General features: G+C 46.0%; 1 protein-coding gene across 2 annotated transcripts in view; it reads left to right on the top strand.

Moving 5' to 3' along the window:
• Positions 1–8664: 8664 nt before the first annotated feature.
• The window catches only part of DOCK10 (dedicator of cytokinesis 10), a 156154-nt gene continuing 152957 nt past the window's right edge, over positions 8665–11861 (top strand). For both annotated transcript variants that reach the window (XM_054074356.1, XM_054074354.1), the window contains exon 1: positions 8665–8803. In XM_054074356.1, coding sequence (XP_053930331.1) covers positions 8696–8803 — 108 coding nt within the window. In that variant the 5' untranslated portion in view covers positions 8665–8695. The remainder of the gene's footprint in view (positions 8804–11861) is intronic.

The following is an 11861-nucleotide window of genomic DNA, read 5'->3' as shown; positions in this document are numbered from 1 at the left end:
GATTAAGGAGAAAATTTCTTAATCCAAAGCGAAGTTGAAGAAGTGGACTTGAGAAAAACCAAGTAGCTCAGAAAACATAGCAGCAGTCAGATTGCAATGGGTTTGCTGAAGCAACCTGGGCAGCTCACCATGTGAGGTGATGCTGATGTTAGTCTTCTGTTTTGGGTTTGTTATCTGGTGAGTCGTCCCACTGCTCTAGGAGAAATAAACGCACAGTGTGTTCGTGTGCTCACACAGTAACGCTCGGTGTTTTCTGACACTTTTAGTGCTTTTTGGGTTACATGTTTAAAGTTCTACATTTTTTTCAGCTTTCTGATTGTAGTCTTCTTTTAATAACAGTTGTTCATGGAAATGGCACCTCTTCAGCGTCTTGGTCTGCTTTTTACGCTTCTGTGAACTCCACCTGCTGCTGGCAGTGCCAGAGCATTTTTAGTATCCTGGACCCATCAGCTCTCCGGATGTGGGAGGAAGAAAGCATCTGATTTCTGTTCCTTTGTCTCTGATCCACTCATGGGTCATTCCCAGTTGATTGTTGCCTTATAAACTAGTGAGAGACAGTGAGACTGTCCACTGTAGTGGAACTTTATTTGGACCTGCATGCTACAGTGAGTTTGACCTGCTGAGAGGATCTGTCACAGTAGACAATAAATGTTTCAGAAAGTACATTTAAAAAGCAGGTGGCTTATTATCATGGGTGCTGAGGGCAAAAGCTGGACTAAAAACATTCTGCCTGTTTGCACCGTAGGAAGTAGCAGTGAATGCCATCTTTTAAACTTAGTTTTCTGCACTTCAGGAAATGAAGGGCTCTACTTTCCACTGCACAAATGGTAAAGTAAAAGGTGGCCATAAAGTTAAAGGAATCCATAATTATTCTAAAAATCTTCTCTTCAATGGTATGACTGCATCTTTTCTCCTGCCACGTTAATTTAACTTCTGTGGAAGCCGAATAAGAATACATGTATACATTCAGAAGAGAGTTTGTCCCTTATAATAAACATGTATATCAGTGGTAAGTAAGGTGGAACATTTTTGCTTATGCAGGGAAAAATGCCAAAGCCTAGGGAAATGAATGGACCTGGCCCCGCTAACTTTAATGAAGTCTGATCAGTCTCAATAATGTGATGCGTCATTCCTATGAATTAAAATCAAGAATCTGATAACGGCTTCGGAGTTCTATTGCAGGAGAGGGTTTTAACACTCTTCTCTGGTTACAGTAGGTATACAGGGTTACCCGAAGCAGAGTATGTCTCATTTCATCCTGCTGGATGTTTTTATTTATGAGTACAGAAAAAGGAGAGAGATGTTGGCACCTGCAGTTGTTGTAGTCAGTGCGACGGAACTATTTTATGTTGAGTGATGTTGGCAAAGCTTCATGTTCAGCTCTTCAGTTCTTTTCCCTAGGAAGCTATGCAGCCATCATGCCTATCTCCATCATCATTTTATAACGAATTGATTCCTAATATTAGGAGTATTTTTGTATGCTGGCACAGTATTAGTTCTTCTCTTTATAGATGTTGTCGTATTACCTCCAAAGACTTGAGAAATCCATCAGGAAGAAGACATTAGATTCCCCAGTGTGTAGAATGCTTGCCCTTGCCTGCTGCCTGCTGCTTTCATTTATGAGTTACAATCTTGGATCGACCCTGTTGCTGAATAGGTGGAAAGGATTTTTGTTTAAAATATAATTGGTCATTTTAATCTACTATGTATCTTAATTCAAATCAAAAGTAAGCCTATTGCCGTTCTAGCGTTGCTGTTTGTAAACAGAAAGTGATTGCTCAAAGGCATACAAACTTAAAATATTTATACAGTGCAAGCAAATCAGATACAGAGGCAGCGTCTAAACTCACAGAAATAAGATAAACTCCAGATTTTCATGTACATGAATTGGTTATAATTAGCTGCTTGCTAGGCAAATAGTTCATACCTCAATAAGAACCTTCTCCCTTCTTTCTCCTTCCAATGAGTCTTTGAGAGTTGTTGAGATTTGTTTTATTTTTGACCAGTTTGTGGTTGGATATGAGGGAGACGAGGAAGATCATTTTATTCTCTCTCTTTTATTCCACCAGCTCCCCTGTAATAGAATAACAAAGCAGAAAGCTCTGGCAAAATAAACCTCTAGGAAGTAAATTTTGGAATGCCTGTTTACATTTTCTTTCTGACGCTTTTATGGTGTAGCACTTCCTTCAACTGTCTGACTCGGAGGTGGGGATTGGCCCAAGAGCCTTCTAGCTTGGAGAGTGCAGGTGTCTGGATGTTCTACAGAGTACCAGATTACATCAATTTACTCTTCAAAACTATTCTGAGTGTTTTCCATAAATAAGTCATCTCTGGCAATGGCGTCTTTTCAGTGTCCAGATGAGATTCCAGAGGGGCAGTGGGAGGCACCTTGAATCTTATTGCATTTTGGCAGCAAGGTGAACGGGAAGACTTGGTCTCCCAGCCCATGTTTGTGCATGTAGTGAAACCAAAAGTGATTTCAAATACTTTGTGTGAGAGGCAGGAAGAGAAATAGGGAACAAAACTTACCCTCAAACCACATGATATAGCCATGTTTACACTCCATGAAGCAAGCTTCAAGACCTGGGGTGTGTGTGTCTGTGGTGGGGACCAGACCGCACTGAAGGCAGAGATGCCTGCTTTGGCACAACCCTGCAGCCACGCCAGCTTGGGCTAGTACACTGGATCTTAGTTGCTTTTCTAGCATGGCAATGGAGCGGCAGTCTTGGGTGGAGCAGGGAAAGTGTTCTGGTTTACCTGGGGCATTCGAGGGCGTTTCCTCCACCTGCACAGGGAGAATTTACCAATGGGAGACAGTGGGAGGAAGGCAAAGACAAGGGGAGAGGCCGCCCAGTGCAGTTCCTGGCTGCAGATAGGAATGTGCAAGCTGGTGGCAGACGTGTCCTGTTCAACCTCCTCTACAAGCGAGGTGTGCCGACAGCAAAATGCAGGAGGCAGCTTTGCGTCCATTCTTCCATGTTTTGTTTTCTCAAATGGAGGAATAAACTTTCCTGAATTGTGCCCTATAGATTAATCCTTTTTGCTCATGTTCTGCCATACAGAATTTGCAGTCTCCAGGATTTCCCACCGCTGCTCCTGGCCCTGGGAGCAGTATGTCACTATAGGAGTCTTTTTGCACCCCAACCTACTATATGAAGCGGGCAATGATAGGCACAGGCTTAATTTCCTATTGCTTTGAATGAGACCTGTACTCTGTTGAATCCTGCTTCCAGCTTTTTTAAAGTGATTGAACTACATACTGGCCTTTCTGTATTACTTGTATTGTCTTGGTTGTTATTTGATTATGGTTATTGTCTCCTTTTTCAAAGGAGTTGACTGTTTGTGTACATGCAATGTCCAAGAGGTTTGGCAGAGGTAAAGGGAGGTTGGCTGGTTTTGCTGTTTATTTTTATACCGTAGTCCTTATGTGCTCTGCACTTTCATGAAGGAAAAGAGATTTGTGCAATATCTGCTTGTAAAAAATGAAAGTACGGCAAAGAATCCAGCTTTCACCCAAGACGATTACCCATTCAATTATGGTTGCATTGAGCACTCGCTCCAGTTCATTTGCATTGGGAGCTGGTACCTGTGAGGTGGGAAGCTAAATGTATTTTAAACTAAAATTTAGAGGTCAGGACATCCATCCTACTAATCATTTCAGGCAGCAGAAAAATCAAGCAGACTGTGCGTGTAGAAAAGAAAGAGAAGTGTCCTGGAATGCAATCCTCAATGCCAAGTACACTTTGTATAGAGTACTATGGCAAAACAGCATTTAAAAATGGAAAGGTCAGGAACTTGACCTGGTTGACTTCCACAAATGGTAAAATATGCTTAGTGTGGAAGAAGAATTTGTGCTGTGGAAATATAGGACATGAAAACTAGAATTAATAGCAGGAAGACAATTAATCTTGCCTTTTTTATACTCTGCAAGTATGTGAAAAATGCACAGGTGGAGTTCTTACTAGAAGCTCCAAGGTGCTCTGAATGGTCTTCAACAAAGACTATCTTCATGTGTAGTTACCTTAAGCTTCTGTTATTTTATATTTAACTTTTCTGCCTGTTTGTCAAACTGGAGAGGTGGCTATAATGACGCACGCTTGTCAAGCGCTGTCTGGAACAGGTAGAATCTCTACTTTAGAAGGTAAAGCCTACTTGACCTATAGTTTTATTTGTGTGATTGCATATAATTTAACTGAAGCAAAATCTAACATGGATATGCGGTTGCCATGACGACTGACCTTAGTCTATTTACAGGTGTCTTGGTGTTGCAATGAAAACATGAATGTATCAGTCCTACCAAACGGACTCCAGCCCCTTCACCGGCTTCATTGTCCTCCTCTGGACACACTCCAGCACTTCAGTGTCCTTCTTGAGTAGGGAGGGGCCCAAAACTGAACGCAGGGTTCCAGGTGCATTGCATGGACAAAGAAAACTTAAGTAAAACTTTTAAATGCTTGCATTCCCAAGTCAACTCTTTCCATGGAATTCCCAGGATAATAAAGGTAGATCTCTGTAAAACTAAGACAATATACTAGGTGGGTTTGCAAGCAGAGGTGTAAAAAAAGACTGTGCTTCAAAAGTCAGTACTAGAAGTGTTATGTTAACAAACCTCTTAAAGAAGCAAACATAAATTGAGTTTTGCAGTGTCTTGTTTTACTCCATGGTTGTGGGAAATGACTATTGGAGGAGTCGATATTTTGTTGCATTTGTGAAAAAGTGGAACTATTGTCTGCTCTAGCTAGCATGCCTTTATGAATGAAAATAGTTTTTGTGCTCTTGCCAAGAAGAGACAAAATTTGTGTGGTCTTACTACTTAATGCAACTGCAAATTGAAGATTTTGCTTCTGATTAGCAGTGTATTGAAAAGAGATTGGTCTAAATGTTCCTGGACTTTGAGAAAAAGTGCTCCAGATCCAAAGACGGTTTTAAGTTGGAAACCTAATTCGAACAACCACTGCCAGTCATTGTATGCAGTGCTAAAACTGTTCTCCACTAGCAGTGCTATTACAGTCAGCCAATTCTTAGAGCCAGTCTTTAGCAGTCGTAGGAGTAGACTTCAGACTCATGTTTTAAGTATTACTTCTTTCTAAAACTCCAAGACTTACTGAAAATTCAAAGCTACAACTTTTTGACTAATGCTAACTACACATTTATCAAGCTAGAACATTTTTAAGGGTGGGGAATTAACAAGATAAACTATATATACATCTATTTTAGCAGTCATGATAGAACTACACTATGGGATAATCAAAATCAAATGGAAAGACTCTTACAGTGGCCCTGTTTAACAAGTGGCATAAATCAGAAAGTCAAAAAAATTCTTAAATACAGAGAAACTCTGAGACTTACCTAAATAACTAATTTTCCACAATAATTGTTTGGCAAATAACCAGATGCATGTACACTCCTGGACTCATGCTTTGTTTGTACTACGCATGAGAATTTCGGAGGCAGGCTGGGCTCATCTTTGACAAAGCTCCTTGTGCAGGCTTCCTGAGTGTTTACTTAAGAGGATGATAATCAGAAATGTGTTAGATTTAATCCAGCTGCCTTTGTTTGCTTATTATTTCAGTATTTGTAGAATTTTCTTGCTTTCCTGGAGGCTTGGAAATGTTTGTGGTGCAGCAACAGCTGGCTCTTTCATTTTTTGATGTCTACTAAGAGATTTAAGCAGCCAAGCGCTCACTGACAAGTAGGTGCATATTCACTCAAGCCCTAGTTTACCCACATAGAGCTGTGAAGAGAGAAGTAATGTGGAACCCAGGCTGTTCTCGCCTGACCACATCTGAGCAGGAGCAGCGGCGCTGTGCCCAAAGCCAGAGATAGCTGCAGGTTCCTGATCTGGATTATGGTGATTATTTTCTTAAAGTAATTTTCCAAAGTGTACATGAACATATGGAATGGAAGATATGGTTAATTTTCACTATTCTTTCTCAGAGATGCAATTTCTGTTTTCTTTGCTGTCTGCAACAAATTGCAGTCAAATTTATCATAAATTACATCTTTGCGTTGCGGCAGAATGCTTCCTTAGTGCCACTGAGACTACTTACTCTTCTTTTTTTTCCAACGTTAGGCTGCGGTTTCCTATAATGACCCTTATCTGCATTGCTTGCAAAGTGAATGGAGTCTCCTTTTTTGTATTCTCAGTGGCTTTTTGTGTCAAATTTCTCAAAAGCAAGGAAACTTTTCTAATTCAGAAAATCTAGTACCCAGTACCTTCTTACTGAGATTTAGGAAGTATAATCTCCAAGATATTACATGATAACACCTATTGAGTGGTAGAAATACCTAGACTAATATCTTTAATAGTTTTAAACCTGTTCTGGAGCACTTAACACACTTCAGACAATTCATTTTGCTGAAAAAGCTTTCATTTGCAGAGGAATACTGAAACTGTGGAGTATGATGTGCTATCGATGCTGCCTTTGGTATCTTTAGTAAGTTTGGAGGAAAGAGCAGGAAGCTGTGCAGAGGCTGCACTCAATTCATAGCACACCAGTGTCTTGCAGTCAGCTACTTCAAAACAGACTGTATGCTCCTCCACGAGCAGGTGAGCCAACAGTTTTCATAACATTAAGTCCCCTAATATCAACAGTTGAATGAAACGTTAACTGCCTCTGTTGGGTTTTGTGTCTCAGTGCCTTTGCAGCTTCAGCATTGCCCTCACGTTTGTGCAGCATCGTTGCCTTGTCGAGGATCATACCTGAAGTTCCTCAGGTTTGATGTGAGTGTTGTAACAGGGATGGCCATGCGTTCAAATGTGTGATCACCCCTGGTTGCCTGCTTTCCCAAAGCTACCACTGTAACTGAGTTATGAAAAGTCTGCATCACAGAGAATTTAGAGTCCTGCGTGAAGAAATTCAGACACAGTTCTCACAGCAGTCCTGTGTTCTCCACATTACAGCTTGGAGTCAAGGCATAAAGATGTGTACTTTTACTAACAGGCGATACCGTTGTTCTGCTTGGGAGGAAGACCTGTTAACTATCGTGCAACTTTTGTGGGTTTAATGGCTGAACTTTTGTGTATTGGTAGAGTTTTTCACAGTGAAGGAATAGGGATGCGACTCCACTGGCAGAAGGACTGGAAGTCATCCAGCCTTGCTCAGTGCAGGGGCCACAGCATCCCGTGCTGCTTTGTAAATGCTTCCCACCAGCTTCAGTAATGGTGGGGTTCAATGTCCAGATGGACATCTTGACAAGTGGTGTCCCTCATGGTACCATACTGGGACTAGTGCTGTTTTAATACCTTTATCAGTGATATAGACAGCGAGATCGAGTGCACCTTCAGCAAGTTTGCATATGACACCAAGCATAGTCGTGCAGTTGTCACACCAGAAGGACGGGATGCCATTCAGAGGGACCTAGGCAAGCTGGAGAAGTGGGCCTGTGTGAACCTCATGAGATACAACAAGGCTGAGTGGAAGGTTCTACACCTGGCTTGGGGCAATCCAAGGCTTCAATGCAAGATGGGGGATGTTGTGATTGAGAGCAGCCCTGCGGAGAAGGACTTGAGGGTGCTGATTGATGAGAAGTTTGACATGAGTAGACAACGTGCGCTCACAGCCCAGAAAGCCAACCATATCCTGGGCTGCATCACAAGAAGCGTGGCCAGGAGGGTAAGGGAGGTCAATCTCCCCCTCTACTCCCCTCTCATGAGACCCCCACAGAACATGATTCCTGTGTCCAGTTTTGGAATCCCCAACATAAGAAGGATATGGAACTGTTGGAACAGGTCCAGAGGAGGTCACAAAGACAATCAGAGGAATGGACAACCTCTGCTATGAGGTCAGGCTGAGAGAGTTGTGGAGAGTTCAGACTGGAGAAGGCTCCGGGGAGACTATAGAGCAGTGCCTGAAGAGGCTCCAGGAAAACTGGGGAGGAACTTTTTACAAGGGCATGGAGTGATAGGACAAGGGAAAATGGCTTTAAATTGGAAGGGGGAAGATTGACATTAGACATCAGGAAGAAATTCTTGATGATAAGGGTGGTGAGGCACTGGCCCGGGTTGCCCAGAGAAGTCGTGGCTGCCCCATCCCTGGAGATGTTCATGGCCAGGTTGGATGGAGCTTTGAGCAGCCTGGTCCAGTGGGACGTGTCCCTGCCATGGCAGGGGCTTGGAACTGGATGGGCTTTAAGGTCTTATCCAATCCAAGCCATTCTGTGGTTCTACGATCAGTTGTACTCTGTTACAGCTGTGAGATCTGTCACAACAAAAAACATCAGAGTGAGAACAGGCTAGCGTGCGTTTTGTTTTTTCCTCTGTGCCAGTTTTGGTTTTAGACTCCCTCCCCTTGGGTTAGTGAAATGGAAGCCTTCTGGAAGCAGGACCAGCTGCTGATAACGCTGTTCCTGGGGTGTGTGTGCAAGCTGGATGCGGATTTTTTGGGAAGAGGGTATCGATTTGCTATCGGTTCCTTTCGGGTACCGTGGGGCAGTGCCTGCACCCTTCCACTCCCCCTGCGGCTCCAGCGATGCCTCCTCCCGCATCCCGGCGCTGAGATTCCCCCGCGGCGAAGAGTTATCACCAACGGCGCTTCTATTTGTCCGCCGACCCCCCCCACCCCGCGCCGCCGGGAGCGCATCCTCGGGCGCTCGGGGCTGCCCCGGGGAGGGGCCGCGGCATCCCGGGCGGGGGGAGCGGGAACGAAAACCCCCGGTTCCGCTTCCTGACGGCGCCTCGGGGCTGCGGGCGCCCATGGCCGGGGAGCGGTCGCGGCGCTTCACGCGGAGCCTCCTGCGCCCGGGGCAGGCGGCGGAGCTGCGGCTCAGCGCGGCGGCGCTCGGCGGGCGCCTCGGGCACCGGGTGAGTGAGAGCGGGCACCGGCCGTGCCGGGACTGCGGGCTGCGCGGGGACCGGCGCCGCTGCCCGCCAGCGAGCGCCGTGCTGGGACCGGTGCTGCTGACCGGGGACGAGTACCGGCCGTGCCGGGACCGTTACTGCTGACCGGGGGCGAGTACCGGCCGTGCTGGGACCGGTACCGGTGTCTGTAGGCGAGCGTTGGCCATCCGGTACTGCTGACTGGAGCACTCGCCGTGCTGGGACCGATGCTGCTGACCGGGGACGAGTACCGGCCGTGCTGGGACCGTTACTGCTGACCGGGGGCGAGTACCGGCCGTGCTGGGACCGGTGCTGCTGACCGGGGACGAGTACCGGCCGTGCTGGGACCGTTACTGCTGACCGGGGGCGAGTACCGGCCGTGCTGGGACCGGTACCGGTGTCTGTAGGCGAGCGTTGGCCATCCGGTACTGCTGACTGGAGCACTCGCCGTGCTGGGACCGATGCTGCTGACTGTGGGCAAGCACTGACCGCGCCGGTACTGTTGTCTGCAGGCGAGCATTGCCGTGCTGGGACCAGTCCTGCTGTTTGTTACTGGGTTGTCCCAGTACTGGCACTGCAGACTCGGGGCGAGCAGTGGTCGTCCCGTTACTGGTACAGCTGTCTGCAGGCAGGTACTGGCTGCGCTGGTACCAGTACTGCTGACTGTGGGCAAGCACTGGTCATCACGGTACTGGTACAACTGACTGTGGGTGAGCACCAGCCATGCTGGGACCAGTACCACTGTCTGCAGGCGAGAACTGGCCGTGCTGGGACTGGTACTGTTGACTGTGGGTGAGCACTGGTGCTACCAGTAGTGCTCTCTGCAGGACACCACTGGCCATCCTGGTACCAGTACTGCTGTCTGCAGGTGGGCACTGGCCATCCTCGTTCTGGTACCATCATGTGAACACAAGCACTGTCTCTCCCAGTACCGGTACCACTGTCTGTAGGTGAGCACTGGCCATACTGGGACCGGTACCTCTGTTTGTGGGCGAGCACTGGCCATGCAGGTACTGGCACCACTGTCAGAAGACAAGTACTGGCCGTCCCACTACTGGTACCACTGTCTGCAGGCAAGCACTGGCCATTGCGGTACCAGTATGACCATCTGCAGGTGAACACTGGGTATCGTGGTACCGGTGACTGTGGGTGAGCACTGGCTGTCCTGGTATGGGACCACCGCCTGCAGGTGAGCACCAGCTGTCCAGTACCAGTACTGCTGTCTGCAGGAGAGCACTGGTTGTCCCAGTACTGGTACCACTGCAGCGAGCTGCCTGCAGGTGAGCACTGGCCGTGCTGGCACTGGTAACGCTGCACTTCCCATTTATACACCACACACTGCTGTTGATGCCTTTCTTTTCAGAGCTCGCTCCCTTCCTCCTGTTTTGCCTTTTTACTTTTCTTTTGAATGAGCTTTGCACGGGCAGATGAACTGAAAGGCAAAGACCTCACTGCCGGTGCCAGAATAACCCTGATGCACTCCGAGGGACATGGGATCCGAGTGCTGCAGCTCTCCAAGGAGTTGTCAGCCAAGAGTTTTAGGTGCTTCACAGTCACTGTGCTGGTGTGGAACTGCAACTACTGAGATGCGTGTGTGCTCCTGGTGATTTCCACTGGAAACCCCATGGAAGGGGGGACCTAAAGCGCTGCAGAAATGCAGACCCTGATCTTCCTGGTAGCATTTGCCTCTAAGATGCACTGCATGAGGCTTCTGTCCCTGTGTTTCTCTGTCACTGGAGTGGTGCAAAGGAGCTGGTACCAAGCTACTTTAAGCTATTTTCTCTTCTCTTTACGGGGATGTATGTTAGAACATAACTAATGGGCACGGATTTCAAAATATTAGGATTCCCAGAGAAATGTCCACTAGCCTTTTCAAATCTTTAGCCATTTATGAGTCAGTTATTAGCCACTTTTATACTAAGATCCCTTTGGTGTTGTGTTAGCAGAGATAAATGGCTCCTTCTTAGATGATTAAGCATGTAATTTCTGTGAATCACTTAGATAAATATTTCCCTTTTCTAGTTTTTCAGGCAAGACAGTTCCTGAAATAGACTAAAAAACTTAAAGGAGGGAAAGTTATAAGTGAAATGTCATCACTAGTCAAAGTTTATCCCAGCCAATGCCTAAATGCCAGGCTTTCTCTGTATAAAAAGGGGAAACAGTTCTGCAACTGTGTTCTTATGAAGAGGGCGGTTTCCCTCTTCTGAGGGACCTTGCCCACTGGAAACTGGTGGCAGCATTAAACCAGCTGCTCTGCTTGCAAGCAGTAGCCAGTTCATGCTTCGTAGCTATCTGCACACCAAATGCAAGTTGTTTCTTTACCTCACGAGCTTTACAGTGCTTTTGCAGTCAGCTTTGAAGGTCTTCATAAAGCGTTTCTAAGCTTCCGATGTGAAATCCTGGTAGATATTTACTTGTCTCTTCTGATTTCCCACAAAAGTTGCGCGTGCTCTAAGCCTTTGTTAAATCCTGAAGTGTCTCTATAAATGTACTGTTGGCAGATTTGCACCGTCCTGCCCTCTGGGAACTCAGAGATCAAAATTTGCCCTATTGCCCTATAGATACACTACGCTGATAATACTTGGGTGGAAACTTTCTGAGAACCATCACGGCTGGTTTGGGTTCTGCCCAGACACTGTGTTGAGTAGTTGTCTCCTAAGATAGTTTATTTAAGTCCGTAGACTGGCAAAATGATTGTGTTGTCTAATTGCATCTTAAAGTATCGTAAAAGAAGTTCTGTTAGAACTATGTTTTCCTCTGCTGTGTCTTCGCTGCAAGAACGCACACAAAAAAACCCCAGCAAATGAGGTTGATGAAGCAAGCCTGAATTTGATGGTCTAATTCCCTTGAGGAGAGTGCTTGTTAAGGTGTTGCTGACAGATAGTATAGAGCTTACTTAAGAATATACTATTTGATAGCTGCTCACGTATTTGAATTATATTTTATTCAATGTCTCTTTAAAACATCAAGATATTAGTTGTGAGGTGGCAAAAATTGTCTACTGCTTCTGTGAGTCTGACTTCCTGTTGAGTAATGAAACGGA

This window comes from Cuculus canorus, chromosome 9 (assembly GCF_017976375.1).
Source record: "Cuculus canorus isolate bCucCan1 chromosome 9, bCucCan1.pri, whole genome shotgun sequence".
In the NCBI taxonomy this organism is placed as follows: domain Eukaryota; kingdom Metazoa; phylum Chordata; class Aves; order Cuculiformes; family Cuculidae; genus Cuculus; species Cuculus canorus.
The sequence above is the reverse complement of the archived record's forward strand: the minus strand, read 5'-3'. Positions and strand labels throughout refer to the sequence as shown.